At 40.1% G+C, this 22,050-nt stretch overlaps 1 protein-coding gene across 1 annotated transcript; it reads left to right on the forward strand.

The window, feature by feature from the left end:
• The first annotated feature begins 8,253 nt into the window (after nucleotides 1–8,253).
• Nucleotides 8,254–21,116, forward strand: TASL (TLR adaptor interacting with endolysosomal SLC15A4). Its single transcript, XM_068962956.1, has 2 exons — nucleotides 8,254–8,380; nucleotides 20,179–21,116. The coding sequence occupies exon 2, from the start codon at nucleotides 20,180–20,182 to the stop codon at nucleotides 21,080–21,082; it is 903 nt and encodes a 300-aa protein (XP_068819057.1). The 5' UTR covers nucleotides 8,254–8,380; nucleotide 20,179; the 3' UTR covers nucleotides 21,083–21,116.
• The last annotated feature ends 934 nt before the right edge of the window (nucleotides 21,117–22,050 follow it).

Consider the following 22,050-nt stretch of genomic DNA (forward strand, 5'->3'; position numbering starts at 1 on the left):
TCAACTCCAATACTTTGGCCACCTCATGTGAAGAGCTGACTCATTGGAAAAGACCCTGATGCTGGGAGGGATTGGGGGCAGGAGGAGAAGGGGACGACTGAGGATGAGATGGCTGGATGGCATCACTGACTTGAAGGACATGAGTTTGAGTGAACTCCGGGAGTTGGTAATGGACAGGGAGGCCTGGCGTGCTGCAATTCATGAGGTCGCAAAGAGTTGGACACAAGTGAGCGACTGAACTGAAACATGAATGGGGAGTGACTTGTAGGTTTAATGTTTATCTTGAGCTGTTTTTCATTAGCCTTCAACACCTCATCCTTAGGAATTAAACAGCAAGGGGAAGAGTTACAAAGAATAATATTTGTTGTTGTGACTGGTACCTATAAATTGCTTAAACAAAGCTAACCCTTGAATCTATAATCTAATACACACATTGCTTGAATTTTACTCTATGGGTACAGGAACCAAAGGAAGGCTTGATGTGGCCAGTAGGAGACAGAGATGGAAAATTTCCACCCCAGAAGACTTTCCACTAAGGGAGGAAATCTGGAGACAAAAGGGTTCAACGGCACTATTTTCACTTCCCTGTTGCTTTGTGAAATAATGTTATTTGGACTGAAGTGTTAGTTTCTTCTCCATAGGCTTCGTATGTCCCTGGCTGCCTTTGTAAACATGAGTCAGTATAATGACATGATAAAAATAGAATCAAGGGGGAAAATAAAACTAAGAAGAATTCCAAAGAGAATGTCAGTTTTTTTAAGTTTAGAACTTCTCTGAGGTACGAGAAACTTCTACATGGCTTCAGAGTGGATAGTCACTCTTCCTTCGGAAATCTACCCAAATTACATAGTTTGGTGGGATTAGAGCTCATAAAGATGATGCAGACTTAATTTTTCTAGGCTCTGGGACCTTTGAGCCAGGATCTAAGAGCTGACAAGACAGCTCTCACGAAGGACTTCTATGAACTTCTAATAACTTCTTGGTGACAGAAATTAAAATTTTGATTAGAAATCTGGGTGTAGAGCAATATTGCTTGCAGATTTCCCTGGTGGTCCAATAGTTATGACTCCACACTTTCAATGTAGGGGGCACGGATTCAATCCCTGGTTTGGAAACTAAGATCCCATATGCTGTGCAACACAGCCAAAAAAAAAAAAAAAAAAACCTAAAAATAAACTAAATTGTTTGGGACCTTTGCTTTCCTGGGGGACCTGCCTGCAATGCAGGAGACACAAGTTTGATTCCTGGGTCAGAAAGATCCCCTGGAGAAGGAAATGGTGATCCACTTTTACTCTAGTATTCTTGCCTAGAAAGTTCCATGGACAGAGGAGCCTGTTGGGCTACAGTCCATGGGGTTGCAAAGAGTCAGACACAACTGAGCGACTAATACTTTCACTTTGCCTTCCAGAGCCACCGTTCTAAATCAGTCAGGCTGGGGGAGAAAGATACATTTGGGGAGCTCAAAATCCCTTGGATTTGAAGTTTTGTTGTGCTCATTCTTTGTATTATAGTTCAGATTATCTAAAAATGCAGAGATAAGGATGCTAAGGAAAATGAAATCCATACCTTATCCAAACCCCCCCCCCCGCCCCCGCCACAAGTTTTAACCTATTGATTTAATATAACCTTTTCATCTAATTCAGTCCTAGGCATGAATAAGAAAGAATACTAAGATTCAACTTTGCCTTTTCCTTTCTTCTTTTAAAAATCTGAAAGGCAGACAAAAAAGATAGAGCTGGGTTTAGGGTAAAACTAATGCATGAAGGGAACTCCCTGGTGGTCCAGTGGCTAAGACTCCACACTCGCAATGCAGGGGGCCCAGGTTTGATCCCTGGTCAGGGAACTAGATCCCACAGGCCACAACTAAAAAAAAAAAAAAAAATCAGGAGTTCTTCAGCTAAACATCCTACATGCCACAACGAAAAACTGAAGATCTTGCGTGCCGCTGTTAAGAACCATTGTAGTCAAATAAAACAAACAAACAAAACTAATGCAAGGAAATTGAGACTCTCCACGAATCTGGTTGAGTCTTTGGCCTCCTCATCTGAACAGAAATAAATTGTTACAGAACTAAAGCAGAGTTCAGGCAAATGCTCATTGGTGTGATCTTCAAAGAAGAGGTAAACAAACAACATTAGTCAAATGGAAATTCTCAGTTGCTCAACTCAGGAACAGAAGATTTTTTCTCTTCAACGCCAACTTATGGTAGAGGAAGTGAAGCTTTATTTTGACTTGAGGAGGAAGTATCTCTGTGTCCTGAGACTTGGACATCAGACTAGGGGGAGAGGGAAGAGGTTGACAGAGAGAAATATAAAAACTAGGAAAGAGAGGCAGAAGTGTGTGTGTTGTTGTTGTTGTTGTTTAGTTGGTAAGTCATGTCCAACTTACTGCAACCTCATGGGCTGTAGCCCGCCAGGCTCCTCTGTACATGGAACTTTCCAGGCAGGAATACTGGAGCTCGTTGCCATTTCCTTCTCCAGGGGATCTTCCTGACCCAGGGACTGAACCTGAATCTCCTGCAGCTCTTGCATTGGCAGGCGGATTCTTTACCCTCTAAGCCACCAAGGAAGCCCTCAGAAGTATGTAAAGATGGGCAAAAAGAAGCAAGAACTTGTAGCAAAACTCTGTCAAAAGTATTTCCAAGGAAAATTTACTGTAGAGTTAATGATACAGATTTCAACTTTGGTGTTAGAGATTTTTGCTAAATCTTTAAGGCAGAGAATGTCAAGTGATAGCAAAGACTGACAGAAAACAGAAGCCAAAATAGTTCATGGTAAGAGCCAGTGAGGATGGGCTATTCCACACATGATACTCAGCCTTAAAATAAAACATATGGCATTAAGTTCAATGTGCCCCTTTAACTTACATCATATTTCAATATTGAATAATTTTTCAACTGGAAAAATTACAAAATGCTTCAGAAACTTTACAAATGCAGTAATCATATGATTTGACGCCAAAATGAAAATCTCTCTGAGGTGGAAAATGGGAGTTATTCAAGAGCAAACAGCATCCATTACAATCAATTATATTCTACATAACAAAATCTCTAGTGCGCAACAAGCCATTACAGCTTCATAGGAATTCAGAATGTTGTACTTAATAAAGCAATTATAATCTGTCATTTCGTCCTCAAGATAAGCAGTACTGTCCTGGAGCTTACCTTATGGATTTCTTTGGTATAAATTAGACCCACTGAAGTATAGTGAGAAATTTTTAAATGTCATATTAATTCTACTCTATGGAATATGCAACATGTTCCTAAACTCTCATACGTTCATGTGAATTCTTATAGAATATCAATTAAAATTAATTTGCAGCAGCAATGTACTAAAACTTTATATATAATGCTGTAATTGCATCTGCAGGAAAGAGTGATTATAAAAATGCCCGAGATAAAGTGTGAAAAGTGAATGTGGAAAGCTAGAATCACGTTTTTAGAGATGTTACAAGTTATATGTTATTACGAAAAAGTTGACCTTTATACCGTTATGTACTATCAGAAGGGTGCCAGGGCTTTTGTTTTGCTCAGTTTTTCTGGAAGCACAGATCAAATTCAGTTTTAAATTGCTCTGGTCTATTGAATCAACTTAACAGGCACTGCTGACTAATTGTAGAGATCAGGAATAAGACTGAATTAGAAAGGACTTTGAGGGCTTCCTGGTGGCTCAGTGCTAAAGCACCTGTCTGCTAAAGCAGGAGACACAGGTTCTAACCCTGGTCCATTCCGGGAGATCCCGCATGCCATGGGGCAACTAAGTCCATGTGCTGCCACTGTTGAGCCTGTGCTCTAGAGTCCAGGAGCTGCAGCTGCTGAAGCCTGCACACCTAGAGTCTGTTTTCCACAACAAGAGAAGCCACCACAGTGAGCATCCGACATAGCACATCTAAAGAGTAGCCCCCACTCACCACAACCAGAGAAAAAGCCTGCTCAGCAATGAAGACCCAGCACAGTGAAAAATATAAACAAATAGAAATGACTTTGAGGTACTGCGCTTGGGCAATGCTATAAAGGTAAGTAAGGATATGAATTTTGGGGTCAAAAGATGAAAGGTTTGGGGACTTCCTTGGTGATCCAGTAGTTAATCTTACAGTGCAGGGGGTGCAGGTATGATCCCTGCTCAGGGAACTAAGATCCCACATACCTCATAGCAAAACAAAACAAAACCAAAGCACAAAATAGAAGCCACTTGTAACAAATTCAACAAAAACTTTAAAAAAAATGGTACACATGAAAAAAAAAAAGATGAATGATTTGGCCTTATTTATGTGAGGCAGTCAGAGATGCAAAGTGAAAATCTGGGGGTCATGAGAGAAAGGCATTGGGATGGAGATACAGATTCCCAGGTCATCCAAAGATATTAGAAAGTTTGGCAAGTTATGAGTTTATCAAGATAAGACACTGTGGCGGTGGGGGTGGGTGGTGGTGGGGAAAGCAAGAATTTCAGTTCTAGGAAATAGATGGTTGATAGGAAACCAAAGAGCTTCGAAAGGTGAAAGTGAAGAGATAGGATAATTAGCAGTGTGCAATGAGACCACATTCACTGGGTGGTAGAAGGGAAACCTCCCTAAAAGAGAGGTGGCATCAATAAAGAACTGAGTAAATATATTATTATTGGAACAGATATGTGTTGGAAGTCAGTGGAGCTACTAAAATGGATGAGGTCAACCTGCATGACACTGAAAAGTTTGCACATAAAAGACAAGGGACAAAAGAGCATACATAGCATCCTACTATTTGCATACAAAAGAGGACAGATGTAATCATTGAATTGATACATGAGAAACTGAAGATCACAGTTGCTACTCGGGAGTGTCCTGGGAGCTGGAGATCAGATGAAGAGAGAGGTTGATCTTCACTGTATACATTTTTGTGTCCTTTATAATTTCTATCATGCAGATGAATTTTTAAAAAACAAACTATTAAAACAGAGGTAAGTGAATAACATTGGATACTGTAGAATATCAAAGAGGCTTAGGCTGAAATAATGGTCATTAGACTTGATGACTCAGGGGCCTTGCGAACTCTGAGAAAGTACGGTCAGTCTGGTCATTTGATACTAAAAGAGAAAACTGTATTGTAAATGGCTGGAGAGCACACTTCAGGAAGACAAAGAATTTAAACTGAAAGAGTTGAAGTTTGATGGAATAAATTTGGGAACTGATCAGTTGTGTGTATGTGCATATATACATACACATATATATTTGATGTCTACATACATACTATTCTCTAGTTATGGGAAAGGCAATAATGGCTCTTATCTGGAACTGGCAATTGGCAAGTAGAACATGACAGAAAGACTAAATGTTAAGGAAGAAAAGTGCTGGGAAGAGCACTTAGAAGTGAGTAGAGAGTGGACAGGGGAAATCATGAGCATTGGGGGTGAGGTAAGTATGGATGATATCATAATGGAAATAGCTTTGAGGAAGTTTTGACACCAGGAGAAGCAACTGAATAACAGGAATAATATCCATTTAGAGGCATAAGCCATACAACAGATGTATAGAAAATTGTATAAGAAGATTTCAGCTACAAAGGATGTAATTCTGCTACATTAAAGTCAGCAAACAGAAAGCAGTTCCAAGCCAAATTCATAAGCTCAAGTCTTATCAGAAGAGCAAACTTGACATAGTGCCAACTTTTTGATTACAGAAAATATTTGCTGAAAAGGATGATAAAATGAGTAATTTAAGAGACAAAATCAAGAGTGAATATAATAAAAATTCGGCAGCTTGTATTTGAATAAAACAATAAATCTGACTTAACCCAACCAAGAGCAGATAGAATCCCCCCAAAGAGTAGTAATGGCATGGCACTGCAGGTGAGCTCATAGGGATCCCATCAGAAAGTGTTTCTGGAGGTAGGTCAGACCAATTCTAGGATATTCATAGTATATCTTGTTGTGGTTGAACCTACACTAGAATAAAATGAAACAGTATTTGGCCCTGAAGTTGCTATGACCTTTTACAGCTAAGTTTAAAAAAAATTTTTTTTTTTTGGAATATAGATACTTTACAGTGTTCTGTTAGTTTCTACCATACAACAAAATGAGTCAGCCATACATATACATACATCCCCTCTCTTTTGGACTTCCTTCCACTCAGGTCACCACACTGAATTGACTATAGTTTCCTGTGCTATACAGGAGGTTCTCATTAGTTATCTATTTTATACAAAGTATCAATGGTGTATATGTGTCAAACCCAATCTCCCAATTCCACCCACCACCTCCTCCAGCTAAATGCTTTACAGGCTTCAAAAGCCTGGAGATATCCTTGCTGCTGCTGCTAAGTCGCTTCAGTCGTGTCCGACTCTGTGCCACCCCACAGACAGCAGCTCACCAGGCTCCCCCGTCCCTGGGATTCTCCAGGCAAGAACGCTGGAGTGGGTTGCCATTTCCCTCTCCAATGCATGACATCCTTAGGCCTGATTTTATAGGATTACACTGCAAATGAACCTGCCCCTGGAGGAATGAGTCTGGTCCTTCCAGTGGTAGCAGGTCAAGTCAAATTTGGGACTAATAGAGAAACTGTGTTATGGCGCACACATGGAGATTGTCTTTTCAAATGGATCTAAGTAATGTTCCATGAAATAATGTAGCAAATTTAAAAAGACTCTAACAGAAATAAAATGACAGTATACTTTTTAAAGGTATAACTTTTCAAGATAAGTCATAGGTCAAAGGTGAATAAAATAAGGCCATTAAGTGGTATTCCCATCTCTGCAGCCATGAAATTTAAAGATTCTTGCTTGAATAAAGACCTGAACAAAGAGGCAATGAGGAAAAAAAAAAAAAAGACGCTTGCTCCTTGGAAGAAAAGTTATGACCAACCTAGACAGCATATTAGAAAGCAGAGACATTACTTTGCCAACAAAGGTCCATCTAGTCAAAGCTATGGTTTTTCCAGTAGTCATGTATGGATGTGAGATTTGGACTATAAAGAAAGCTGAGCGCTGAAGAACTGATGCTTTTGAACTGCAGTGTGGGAGAAGACTTTTGAGAGTTCCTTGGACAGCAAGGAGATCCAACCAGTCGATCCTAAAGGAAATCAGTCCTGAATGTTCATTGGAAGGACTGATGCTGAAGCTGAAACTCCAATACTTTGGCCACCTGATGCGAAGAACTGACTCACTGGAAAAGACCCTGATGCTGGGAAAGATTGAAGGCGGGAGAAGGGGATGACAGAGGATGAGATGGTTGGATGGCATCACCGAATCAATGGACATGAGTTTGAGCAGTAAAATTAAATGTGACTTAAAATATTATTTTTTACAATGGAAAAGTTATACATATACACAGTAGAAACTTCAAAAAGATATAGTGTAGAAAATTAAGACTCATTTCCAAACGGCAATTGGTTGTTTCTAGTTTCTTGTATATCCCTATAGAAATAGTCTATGCTTTAAAAATACAAATTAGAGCATATTATGTCTTCCATGCTTTTTTGAAACAATGTATCTTGGAGATTTTTTCCTATTATTAGACCTAAAATTACCTCACTAATTTTCTACAGTAGGGATATACTCCCAGGTATTTGGACAATATCGTATTTATGAATATTTTTTCTTGGTTGTTTCTTAATGTTGCCACAAATATCTTTTAAAATATCTTTGTGTAGAGGTGGAAATATATCTTATGGATAAATTTTGGAAATGGTATTGTTGGGCCAAAGGGTATGAATATTTAAAATTTTGGAAAATAACAGATACTGGAAAATTGCCTTTTGAAAATGTTTATAATCTCACCAATAGTGTATGAGAGTGCCTCCTTCCCCACAACCTTGCTCACTCAGGGTACTATTGAATTTTTAAACCTTCGTTAACTTGAGAGAGAAAACTTTTCATTTGCATTTTTAAAATTATGAGTCCAACCGAGCAATAACACTTCTCAAAAACTAAAGGTTAATGATGAAATGGAATTTGCGAAATCATCTTTGACTTGGCTCTCTTTTGGGAGAGGGGTCCCAGGGAATTTGTTAGAAGAATACATTTATGTTTAAGGGTTCTTACATAACATGTAGCAATAAACTACTTTAACAAGAGGCAGTTTCATAGATAGGTTTCATTTTTCAAGAAGGGGAAGAAACACTATTCTGTGGCTTGATGTGGGTTTGTCAGTTATTGCCTCCCCCCTTCTTGGGACTTCCCACTCTTCTTTAGCACAAATCAGACTTGAGCAAAAACAACTTTTTCCATAGGATCAGTTATAAAAAGAATGGCAAGGGCAATGACCAGCTTAGTTTATTGGTTTTATCAGGGAAAGTAGACTCACCAAAGGCTTGTGAACGTTTCTGGTCAAAGCACTGGCTGGCTTATTCATCTCTATATGGTCAATCGTGGTATTTCTGCAGGACCAAAGGCACGGACTGGTTAGTGAAGGTAAGCAAAGGAGCCAACAAACCCTATGACTGTGAACTCTATCTGTCATTTCTCTTCTCACCCTTTCTTCACACTTTATTGAGTTCAGCAGAACTCAGTTCCAATCTCATGACATGTAAAATGCTTTTCTCATTTACCAGACCAGAAGTGAATGTAAGCAAGCATTCAATGGAGTTAGACAATGAAGAGAAATTAAGCCAAACACTCCACTTCTCTTACCTCACGGTCACATTTTGGACATTTCTTAAACTACTTTACTTAAAATTTTACTGATCTGATCAAGTATTTGTTATGTCATTTCTTCAGTCCCTGTTTGCTAATTTCTACACAGGTTTAGCATCTGCGTTTTTTAAAGAAGGCCTAAAAACCTTAGCAGGGACAGCACAACTCGAATCTGGTCACAGGAATGTAGTTTTAGAGATGGATACAATGACAATAAATTTCAATTTGACTCTCAATTATTTACTGGATGAAGCTGTGATAAGCGTTTTTCTGTGTGGCAGGATATATGCAAAGTAAATGTGATTGACAGCGATGAGGCTTTTCAAATTGCCATCTGGGTGATTCGGGAAAAGTCTCCCTGTTGGTATTAAAGACAGTACATGCACAAGTACTTTTGCTTGAATTTTGCTTGAATTATCTTTAGATCCGCTCATTCTTTTTTTGAGCACATCTATATGTGCTTGAATATAAACTTGGTTCGGTGAGAATATTCATACTCATATTTTTAGACCATTTTTTTGCATACGTCAGTTGTAAGAAGCTCGTGTTTCCGAGCTTGAGAAGCTTTCTGAAGGAGTGGAGAGTATTTCAAATTTGTGTAAAACATTCATATTATAATGGTAATTTGGGGGATCTACACATGTGAGCTAATTTTATTATTTTGGAGCAAAGTGATGTTTTCAATAGTTATTTCAAGTTACTAGAACATTTCCAACCATAGACCTAATGATTATCTTAGATATATAAGATATTGTCTCTCTGAGCTCATCATCGGCACAACAGAATGTAAATTTCCTTCATTAACTAACTGTAGTTACTTTCCTTCTAATTTTTTTGCAAAGTTTCAATCCTATTAAAAAATGGAAAAAAAACTACTTCAATGAACAAACGTTTCTATCAATGAACACATGTTCAATAGTGTAATGCACACACATTTCTAGTAGTCACTTATAGCATTTCATCACATTTATTTTTCTGCTGCTATGTCTCTCTCTCTCTGTGTATGTACATAAACACACACATACACAGGTTGTTGTTTCTTCTGAATTATTTGAAAGTATATTGTTGATTTCAGGACAGTACCCTCAAATTTTTGACCCATATCTCCTAAGAAAAAGAGTAATCTTCTACATGACTATAATGATAAGGAAATTTAATCTTAATATAATACTATTATCTAATAGTAGATCCATATTCAAATTTCTCTAATTATCCACATGTCCTCTAGAGAGTTTTCATTTTTTTAATTCAGGATTCAGTCTTGCATTGCATTTGGTTGATATGCTTACAATTAAGTAAATGTTATTGGTAATAGCCATAATTAACAATATAATTAACAATTAAGAATTATAACACCAAGGAAATTTAGTATCAATTCTATCATGATTGCTTTTCTTATTTTTTAGTCCTTTCATTAGTATCAAAATACTTTTAAAGTAATTCAAAGTGATCATAAGCTTCCATTCTTCTGTTTGTGAGACATAAAGACAGGATATGAAGAAAAATCCAAACTATGACAAAATATATTTACTAATATATCTGCATCAAAATTTATATTTTCTGAAATAAGAAAATTTATATCCAGATAAAGCCCTTGGAAGTAGCTGTTTTCTTTGTTCATAAGGATCTAAGTAGAACTGAACAGAAAAGTATTTACTTGTTGATGTTAATATGGAAAACAGAGGCCTTTTGATTTATGATTATTTTAGCGATCAAATTAGACTTTTGGGAACTAACTCATTAAGTAAGAATCACTTCATGTTTGACAGAAGAATTGGTAATCCAAATTATATGTTTTATAACAGGAAATGAAACAAAGTGAGGAATATTTTAGAGCCTCCATCAACAAATGCCACAGAATATGAAATAACAGGGACATAAACCAAGGTGTATGATTAAGTGAATGGTTATTTTCAGTTCTAAAGAACATGTTACTTTCAAAGATAAGAGTCAGGAAAATGCAGGAGATCTAAAGAAACACCTTGTTTTGGGTAAAGTTCTTGTATTATTCACTGGAAAAAAACTAATGTAACATAGTTACATTATTATAACTAGATTAAGAACAAAATAATATTCAAGTTTTTCAATGATAACCTTTCAGTGGTTTATATGCAAGTCCTCCAAATCAAGATCTTTAAAAAAACATAGATTGGAATGAAAGGATCTAAAATTAAGATTAGAGGGGAAATACAGAGATGAAGAGATGAAATAGGGTATTTTGGGGATGGAGGCATTATAAAAAAATAACATTTCTGGTATATCACCTACATATAATCTTAACAAGACAGCTTGCTTCACTATAAATATGAGGCAAAAATAAATGTGCTCATCTGATCGGAAAATTTTAAAAAGTAATAGTGTATTGAAGAATAACAGTGGAAACAGTTAATTTTAGACACTGATGGTGAGAGAATAAATTGGCCCAAGCTACTTGAAAGACAATTCGGCTTCTCCAAATCTGACCTGGGGAAACATTCCTGGAGGCACATGAAGTGACTGCATAGTCAACAAGCAAGAAAAGCCTCCATGTCTACTATGAGAAATTATTTGCTAACATAAGTTGTGCCTGTTATTTTCCATGAAAAGGCAGACCTACATAAGCAGGCATTGCTGACAAGTGGGAACTAAACTGCACCCCAACTAGCTAGGTTCAAGATCATCTATGAAACAGACAATAACATTTTCCTGTCCCTATTTCTGTGACATTACATACCGTGATGCCCTGAGGCAGTCCCATCCAGTGCCTCCATTTTTGTGTGGCTATGGAGAAGGAAGTGGCAACCCACTCCAGCGTTCTTGCCTGGAGAATCCCAGGGACGGGGGAGCCTGGTGGGCTGCTGTCTCTGGGGTGGCACAGAGTCGGACACGACTGAAGTGACTTAGCAGCAGCAGCAGCATGGAGGTCTTCTCTGCACTGTCTCAACCACCTAGCTTCTCAGAAGTCTTCGTTCGCATACATGCAAACAGTCTTTTCAAGGACAGGATCTCTTCTGCCACCGTATCATCCCCCAATACCCCCACTTCCTACCAATCCTCCATCTTCCTACTTTTTTCTTTTGCTATTGCCAGTTACTCCATTTAAAGGACTGTCTCAATGATTTATTTCACTGTTCAAGGTAGCAGCTGGATTTTGCTAAGGTTGTGTGCAATCCTGATAAATATACTGGGGTAGGAGAGACAAGAACTTAGAATTTCTTTCTAATTTAGGGGCAAGGATTTTGAATGGATGGCCAGGGACTCTGGAATGTTGAGATATGAGACTTGATGGGGGGTGGTGCAATGGGGATGGATAGGGAAACAGGGCTCTTGGACAGAGAAAGAAGGGCATGAATGCCTGGGTTGGGCATGGGATGTGGGTGAACTGGGAGAACATGGCTGGGATCCTGGGTCCTGTGAGAACAGGCAGAGATTGAGATGAAGAAGGTAGATAAGAACCACATATCATGAGGGCCTAACATGTGTGGACTTTATCCTGGAGGTAATGGGGAGCTGTTGATATTTACACAGGGTATCTGTAATATTAAATTACCCTGTGGTTGTAAAATTAAGGGCAAGGCAATGCCAGGCTACAGGAGTGGGAATAGTTAAGGAAAGTGTCCATATGGTTAGATTAAAAGCGCACACGAATGTGGATGAACCTAGAGGTTGTCACATAGAGTGAAGTTAGAAAGAGAAAAACAAATATCGTAAATCAATGCACATATATGGAATCTAGAAAGATGGTACTGATGAATCTACTTGCAGGGTAGGAATAGAGGCACAGATATAGAAAACAGATATGTAGACACAGCAGGGTAAGGAGAAGGTGGGATGGATTGAGAGAGTAGCATTGACATATATACACTGTGTGTGTCCAGTTCTTTGCGACCCCAAGGACTGTAGCCCGCTAGGCTCCTGTACCATGTATAAAACGGATGGCTGGTGGGAAGCTGCTGTATAGCTCAGGGAGCTCAGTTCAATGCGCTGTGATGACCTAGAGGGGTGGGAAGCAAGGGTGGGGGGGGGAGGGAGGCTCAAGAGGGAGGGGCTATATGTATACATATAGCTGATTCATGCTGTTGTACAGCAGAAACCAAATACTACATTGTAAAGCAATTATATAAAATTTTTTTTTAGAAAGAGCAGAGTAGAAATTATTTCTATATCTCAAAGACATATGAACACTGATACACAACTGAGTCAAACATGTAGCCCTATGCGGTGGGCACTGGCTGTATTCTTATCTTTTCTTTCTATATTTCACTGCATCTTCCTTCCCTTACTTGGCAAGGGTTGTTATTACATAAGAGTCAGGACTGGTACCCTTTTGCTGGAGGGACTAATTGCTTGTCATGACTGTGCAATATTAACTGCTCTCAACTAGGCATTAGTTAATGTTTTAAGAATAGATCATACACTTTGGGGTTAGAAAATCTGAACTTAAATCTTGCCTCTACTACTTACTTGCTTTGTGATCTTGGGAAGGTCATTTGTCCTATCTTAATCTCAGTTTTCTCATTTGGAAAACCTGGATGATGATAACATCTAACAGTGCAGTGCTATTGGAAGATTAGGGGTAATGGTTGGAAAGCACCCAACACAACTGTGATTATTATTGTGTCCTATCCCAATTACTGCACCTGCTTTTCGATTTAGGTCAAGGATAGGCAAGCCATAACCTGTGGGTCAAGTTGGCCCTTTGTCTGTTTTTGTAAATAAAGTTTCACTGGAACACAGCCACACCCATTTGTTTACATGCTGTCTCTCACTGCTATCCTGCTATGATGGCTGAGTTGAGTGGCTGTGACAGACACCTAAAATATTAAATATTTGGCCATTTATAGAAAAAGTTTTCTGAACCCTAAGTTGGACTTTTCCAAAAATGTCCTCTTACCATTTCTTCCCTCTTTAGTTTTTCTGTTTAAATCCATGCTTGTGTTGTTTGGATGTAAATTAAAAGTATGTCTATGTACAGAGTTATAATGACAGTTTTCTGAAAAGTGTTAATATAGAAGGAAGAATTCATATTACAATTTCTTCTGAAATCCAAGTAAATGATTTAACAATGTGCTGCACTTCAGTACATATTTCTAAGTTGTGAATTTGCACAGCAGGTTAATTTTGGTATTCCCCTGTCCAGTAATGATTAACGGAGGCTAAATTTGTCTAGAACATCTCATCTGCAAATGTCCTTGAAAGTCTTTTCCTTCACACTTCAAAAAAATTTTTTTCTTTTTATTTTGTATTGTAGTAGAGCCGATGAACAATGTTGTGACAGTTTCTGGGGAACAGTGAAAGGACTCAGCCATACATACACATGTATCCATTTTCTCTCAAACTCTTACTCAATCATGGAAAATTCCAGATGTATCTGTCTCTATCTTCTCTGTGATGAGAAATAAAAATTCAAGTGATTAAATATCTTTATACAATTGAAATAATCCATTGACTTAAGTTTTACCATCTTGGATAAATTTAAGTCAAATATTTATTTGAAGTACATCTTTTTAATAACTTTGAAGAGTGAGGTCTTCTAAAAATTTTATAATTACTGAAGTTTATTAAGAAAAATGTCAACAATTAATCAAAATAAACCCAAATAACTTTCTCTGTTTTAAAATTTTAAGATGTCATGATACATAGTACTATTTTAATTCTAGTGGTACATTAAAGGGTTTTTATAAAGATCAAATGAGTTAACATATGTATAATTTGGGGGTTTCACTCACTGTCTCCACAGCTTGAGAAAAATCTTGCAAAAGTTGCTCTAGCATGCTCTCTGCTGCCCTCTGCTGCTCATTTTCAGAAATGGATTTTGAGTTAATACCTCGGGCTTCCTGATGGCTAAGCGGTAAAGAATCTGCCTGCAATGCAGAAGATGTAGGAGACACAGGTTCGATCCCTGGGTCAGAAAGACCCCTTGGAGGAGGGCATGGCAACCCACTCGAGTATTCTGGCCTGGAGAATCCCATGGACAGAGGAGCCTGGTGGGCTACAGCCCATAGGGTCGCAAAGAGTCACACACGACTGAAGCATGGACACATGCAATGCTTACCTCATTTATTTTCTTCCCTTAATATAGTCCAAAGCCCATGCAATATTAAAGTTTGAGGGGATTCTATAATTGAATCCCACATTCTCAATTTACAGATAAGAAGTTGAGTCTCTGAGAGGTTAAGTGACATGCAAGCATGGGCTCTGTTTTCTTTCCTTTTTTTATCCATGCTGTGCAGCTTGTGGGATCTTAGCTCCCAACCAGGGACTGAACCCAGGTCCTCTGCAGGGGAAGCGTGGAGTTCTTCTCACTCCACTTCCAGAATCCCACTGGACTACCAGGGGATTCTAGCGAGCTCTGTTTTCTGACAGACCAGCATTTGAATGCCTGCGGGTTATGGACATAGTACTTAATTTTGATACATAGAAAATGAGAATAATAGTACCTATATCTTTGATTTTTTTGTGGGGATTCATTGATTTAGTACATAAAAGGCACTTAGAACAGTGTCTGGGTCGTAGCTAGTATAAATGCTAGCCCTGTTATAGACCTGCTATTAACTAGACTAAAACCACAGCAAGATCAGAACTAGAATTCTAGTCTCTTGATTACCAGTTCAAATTGTTGTGGGTTTTTTTTTTTTTGGCCTTAATGAGTCTGCATAGCAACCAAATTTTACCTTCCAATGTCCAATGTGGATTTTTAGAATGTGACCTGCTCACGTTGGAAGTTCTTGTAGTTTCTGTGACACTATCAACACTGCAGAGCTTGTTGTGGCTCATTCCTCCTTGTACTGTTCAAGGCAGGTTCCCCACAGAAATTATTACCCATACAAGCTCCTCAAGCCTCCAGACAGAAAATCCTGTGGCCCACACTTAGGAGATGCTGTCACTGTTGACTGACAGTAACCCTTCTAATGAGTTCCCTGCTTGAATCTCCAGTGCACAGTTAGACACCTGCACTCACTTACCAAGAGTCTGACTCAAGAGGAACTGAAGTAAACCCATCAGCTCCTTTCCTGGCTCTCTCCTGATCTCTCCATTTTGGTCAATGCTGATGTCAACTGTCAGCATGCCTAGACGCAGTTATGTCTTCTCCTTCACTGCCAAGTCCAGGAGCCATGGCCTCTCAAGTTCATTGCTTCTCTTCCTTTTCTGCTTCCTTCTTCCTGGCTCCTGCCCCTAAACAGCTCAGGTGGGCATGAATCCAGCAGCCCCTAACCTGGGTCCTGGACTCCAATTTCATTCCACTAACATTCATCTTGCCCTTTATTCATAGATCACATTATGCCTTGAAAAACCTTGGTTACCTTCCAGAGGTTTGTATTGCCTTCAGTGTAAACCTAAAGTCCTCAGCCTTGCATGTCTCAATATACCTCCCTGACCTTTTCTCTCACTCTTTTCTCATAGGAATTTGTTCCTTTAGGCATGGGTGTCTCTTTCCCTTGGTATTATGACACATTTTCTGCTTTTCCATCATTGGTCCTACCACTGTACTGGTCTGCCTTGGGCCCTATGGTAGGGCTCTCATTCTATCAGAATTAAGGTATCAACAAAGCTCTCAGCCCATAACAAATGGGGCAAAGAGGCTTTTATGTGTGGAGAAGGCAATCGCACCCCACTCCAGTACTCTTGCCTGGAAAATCCCATGGACAGAGAAGCCTGGTGGGCTGCAGTCCATGGGGTCGCTAAGAGTTGGACAGGACTGAGTGACGTCACTTTCACTTTTCACTTTCATGCATTGGAGAAGGAATTGGCAACCCACTCCAGTGTTCTTGCCTGGAGAATCCCAGGAACAGGGGAGCCTGGTGGGCTGCCGTCTATGGGGTCACACAGAGCCGGACACGACTGAAGTGACTTAGCAGCAGCAGCAGCAGCTTTTATGTGTGTGTTAGCTGCTCAGTCATGTCTAACTCTTTGTGACCCCCATGGCCTGTATAGCCCACCAGGCTCCTCTGTCCATGGGATTTTCCATGCAAGAATACTGGAGTGGTTTGCCATGTCCTTCTCCAGGAGATCTTCCTGATTCAGGGATCGAACCCAGGTCTTGGCCATTACTCAAAACAAAATCCACTTACTTCACTACTGTGAACGAGCAGAGGTTATCTGGAGAACTTATACATATCAGCCACATAAAATGAGAGAAGAATCCACTATGATTTTTTAATACGAAAAGAAATGTGATAAACAGGTGATTTGGGATAATGGCTGAATGGGAACAAGGGGGACTCAAGAATGATTTTGCATTATCACCTTCACTATCTTCTAAGTCTGTGCTGTCCAATATCTTAGCCAAGTGGTATTTTTAGTTTCAATTAAATGAAGTTAATTAATTAGTGAAATTCAGTTTTATTAGCCACATTTCAAGGGCTTAATAGTCACATATGGCTGTTAATATTTTGGACAGCACATATGTAGATCAATCTATCATCCCAGAAAGTTCTGTTGGACTGCACTGGTCTAGATTTTTCATTTGCTTTTCTAAGTCATCCACCCCTGATCTACTGCTTTCCAGTTTCTAAAGTATAACTGCTCTAGTCTCTTCTCTTGTTCTCCCTTTTCTCATGTATTCTATTAAAAATCATTTGTTATTGTTTTAATGAAGTTTGGAGGGGGAGAAAGAATACAGGTATATGTCTAATCCATTACTTTTCCTAAAAATCTTTGCTTTTCTCTCCCTCAGTGTGATCTTGCTTTTGGGCTCACATTCTGAGCAATCACAGTCACTTCGGGGGTCCCTCTGGCTTAGGCTTGCCTCTGAATTCCAGCTTGCTTCCATAAAGCCATGGCATCAGCTGGGGATGCTGGGGGTGGGAGGGAGGTGGCACGGTGGGGACATTTCTGGCTGTTGTCACGTAGTCACATGGGCATCCATGGCAAGTTCTCATCATTCACCTGGTCCCTGGCTAACATTCTATATCATGTCTGCAATCTGCCCATCCCCAATGGAGGTTTTCACCAGGTTTGCAGGCTCTGGGCAGCATGCTGGTACCTAAGCAGACTTCACAAGGCAGCCTTAGGCCAGTCCACCTGGGCATTCCATTTGGTTGGTTTTCTTCCTGCTCCTCAGGTTCTATGTGGGGGTTAAGGCACAGGCCTTATCTACTCAGGGGTCCCCCACTCTATCTGGCACCATCCTCTTTCCCTCCATGGGGATTCCATCCACTGAGTCTATTGTTGATATGTCAATATGATGCCCTAAGTCATTTGGTAGTGGCTTAGTTGCTAAGTTGTGTTCAGCTCTTGCAACCTCATGGACTGTAGCCCACCAGCCTCCTCTATCCATGGATTTCCCAGAGAAGAATACTGCAGTGGGTTGCCATTTCCTTCTCCAGTGGATCTTTCTGACCCAGGGATCGAATCCGGGTCTCCTGGATTGCAGGCAGACTCTTTACCACTGAGCCACTTGGCTCAGTGACCGAGCCGCCAGGATTTAGCGTTCTGGATTCTGAAGTGTAAAAGCTCAGGTTATGGAATCTCAAAACTCATTTCTCTAAAACTATGATTTCTGCCAAGACTTTCTAAAGACTCTTTAGCAACTCAAAAGCTGGGAGATGTGGTTTTGCTCTGGTTTTCCACAATGATAGTCTTAGGTCCTGAAGGCAGAAGGCTCCACTTGCAATCTGGGTGCAGTGAAGTGGGAGGGTCATGAGGTACCTGCATCACTAGGAAGCCTTAGGATAAACTTTATTGCTCTGTTAATTATCTTCTCATGTATAGAAGATTTGCCTTTTCACCTGGATGTACAGTTTGTTAAGAACAGAACCACACAAGTTTTTTGGGGAAGAACACTTTCTTACTGTTATAAGTGTGTCCAGCATACAAGAATCGCTTCACGGATGTGTTGAAGACCTTTAACTTTGTAGCTTCATGGTACATGACTGTCTGGAATACAGTAAACATTTAAATCATTAATACATCTGCTGAACATATTTTGGAATAGTTTCCCCCCAAAGAAATAAACATTGAAAACATTGGTGGTAGTGGTATAGTCGCTAAGTCATACCCAGCTCTTTTTGACCCTATGGACTGTAGCCCATCAGACTCTTCTGTCCATGAGACTTCCCAGAAAGAATACTGGAGTGGGTTGCCATTTCCTTTTCCAGGGGATCTTCCCCACTCAGGGCTAGATCCCACATCTCCTCCTTGGCAGGCGATTCTTTATCATTGAGCCACCACAGAAGCCCATTAAGTACATTACATTCATAATACTAACTTTATACAATTAAAACGTTAACTTGGAAGATAACTTCATGACTATAAAAGAGATGCTAAAATTAAAAAAAGAATCCTTAGGGTTAAGATAATCCTTTTCTAATATGACTTGTCTTTCAGGCTCAAATTAACGGGTCTGTTTTAGAAGCCCAGCCCTTGAGGCCAAAGCAGGTCAGTTCTCTTTGCTCTTGTCTGTTGCTCCATTGCTAAGAGTGTCTTTCTTGGAAAATGCAGCTGTGGACTTCCAGCCTATTCTGCTGCTGCTGTTAAGTCACTCAGTCATGTCTGACTCTTTGCAGCCCCATGGACTGTAGCCTGCCAGGCTCCTCTGTCCATGGGATTTCCCAGGCAAGGATACTGGAGTGGGTTGCCATTTCCTTCTCCAGGGGATCTTCTCAACCCAGGAATCTAATCTGGGTTTCCTGCATTGGCAGGTGGATTCTTTACCACTGAGCCACTTGGGAAGCCTCCAGCCTATTCTAGTCACCTTACAATCAGTGACAACTGCCAACAGTGGCAGGAGCGGTGCAGGTAGAGGAAAAGCTCACAGTAAGAAAAGTTCCTTGGTAACTGGGGTAGAGGTAAACACGTCAGTCAGACACAGGAACATTTCCAGGACGTACTGTAAAAACTAGGACTGCGAGAGCAAGAAAGCCATCCTGGGCACCAAAGGGAGACGAAGGCTTCATGGTCCGTCACGACAGGTTGACAGTGAATTAATTTCATACCCTGCCACTGCTGTTTATTATTTAATTCAAGTTAAGGATCCTTTGATTTCCTCCTCAAGGCGAACAACTGCACTAGCTCCCAAGAATAAAAATACGACGATGAGTAAGATATAGCTCTCATTTTCAGTAGAATCTGCCACCAATTCCCTCATTTTTTCATAGCCCACTAGTGATGCTGCTTCCCCAGTTTGCAGCTATTCAGTCACTTTCCATTTCCTTCAGGGCAGAAGGCAGATGCCCTTGCCCGACTCCCAAGGCCCTTTAGGATTCAATTTCAGTCGACATCCCCAGCCCTCTCTGCTTATGCCATGTAAGGCCATCTCATCAATTTCTTATAACTCTGTGACTAGGGATGGAACTCCTAGGCTTCAGTTTATCTGAAATGCCACCTTCTCTGGGACATAGCCTGTCGTCTCTCCTCCTTCACCCCAGGTTGTTACTCAGAAACTTGTTGAAGGAGGGAACTGTGTCCATTTCATCTTTATACCTCCAGCACACACCAGCACTCTGGTACCACAGCAGGCACAGAATGAGCAAGAGCTTGGGGAATGAATGAAAGCAACTTATTTATTGTCCTTTACTTTTTTGATAGTACAGCTGCCCATTTGTAAGACTCCAATCTTCTTTTCCCCCATTGTAATTCACACACTGTCTTTCCAGAATGCTGTCAGAAGGCTATCTCAGTGGACTTGCGTACCGGAATGACATCCAGTGGAGTTATCCATCTTCTAATGAGCAAGTGGCTGAGGAAAAGGAAGAGGAGATGGAAGCCACAGCAGCTACAAGTCTTTCCTATTCCTCCGTGGATGAAACACAAGTCCAAAATCTCTATGTGAGCTGCAAATCCTCTGGCAAGGTCATTTCTTCAGTGTATTCAAGAGAGAGCCAACATAGTAGAAATCCGAGAATTACAGTGCTGCAAACAAACCCCAATCCTGTGTATGAAAGCCCAAACTTGGCTGCAGTTGAACTATACAGAGACACCAGCAGAGAGACGTACTTGGTCCCACCTTCCTGCAAGAGTATCTGCAAGAATTACAATGACTTACAGATTGCAGGGGGCCAGGTGATGGCCATTAATTCAGTGACAACCGATTTCCCCTCTGAGGGTAGTTTTCAATATGGTCCTTTGCTGAAATCATCTGAGATTCCTTTGTCCATGGAGGATTCCATGTCCACTCAGCCCAGCGACTTGCCACCCACCCCTATCCAGCGGTATTCATCGTACTGGAGAATAACCAGCATCAAAGAGAAAAACAGCCTGCAAATGCAGAAGCCTATTTCGAATGCGGTGCTGAATGAATACCTGGAGCAGAAGCTGGTGGAGTTGTATAAGCAGTACTTTATGGACACTGGGTTTCATGACAGTTCACCTACCCAGATTCTGGCATCTGAACTCATCATGACAAACGTGGACCAAATTAGTATTCAAGTCTCTATAGAGAAGAACCTGGAGATCTCGAAAGCCAGGGATATCGTCATTAACCGCCTATTACAGTATGGGTCAACCGAAATCAGCACGCCGAGTCTCCATATTTCTCAGTATAGCAACGTGAATCCATAGAGAGGGTGCTTCCATTGCTCTTTCTTAACTACTCAAATCCTAAGCAACAAGTATTCATTTATTCTGAGAATGTGCAGGAAGGGGTTGGCAAGGGGTAGAGAAGAAAACGTTGGTTGCAGGTCAGGTATGGATTAAGAGGAAATATCATAATATTACACGTGAAGGAATGTGGGGAGAGGAGCTATAATGACTTCCAAGTGAGGGCTGTACAGCAACAAAGCAAAAATAAAAATGATCAAAAAAGAAGGATGATTCATATAAGGGAATAAAGAAAAGGAAAAAGAAGACAAACCAAGTAAGGATGCATACAATGTATGGAGAGTCCTTAAAAAACTAGGAATAAAACCACCATATGACCCAGCAATACCACTCCTAGGCATGTACTCTGAGTAAACCAAAATTGAAAAAGACACATGTATCCCAATGTTCACTGCAGCACTATTTACAATAGCTAAAACATGGAAGCAACCTAGATGTCCACTGACAGATGGATAGATAAAGAAGTTATGGTACATATAAACAATGGAATATTACTCAGCCATAAAAGGAGCACATTTGAGTCAGTTCTAATGAGGTACATGAACCTAGAGCCTATTATACAGAATGAAGTGAGTCAGAAAGAGAAAGATAAATATCATATATTAATGCATATATATGGAATCTATAAAGATGGTATCAAAGAATTTATTTGCAGGGTAGCAATGGAAAAACAGACTTAGAGAACAGACTTATGGACAAGGGGAGAGGGGAGGTGAGGGTGAGATGTATGGAGAGAGTAACATGGAAACTTACATTACCATATGTAAAATAGATAGCCAATGGCAATTTGCTGTATGTCTCATGGAACTCAAACAGGGGCTCTGTATCAACCTAGAGGGGTGGGATGGGGAGGCAGATAGGAGGGAGGTTCAAGAGGGAGGAGACATATGTATACCAATGGCTGATGCATGTTGATATTCAGCAGAAAA

This window comes from Capricornis sumatraensis, chromosome X (assembly GCF_032405125.1).
Source record: "Capricornis sumatraensis isolate serow.1 chromosome X, serow.2, whole genome shotgun sequence".
Taxonomy (NCBI): Eukaryota; Metazoa; Chordata; class Mammalia; order Artiodactyla; family Bovidae; genus Capricornis; species Capricornis sumatraensis.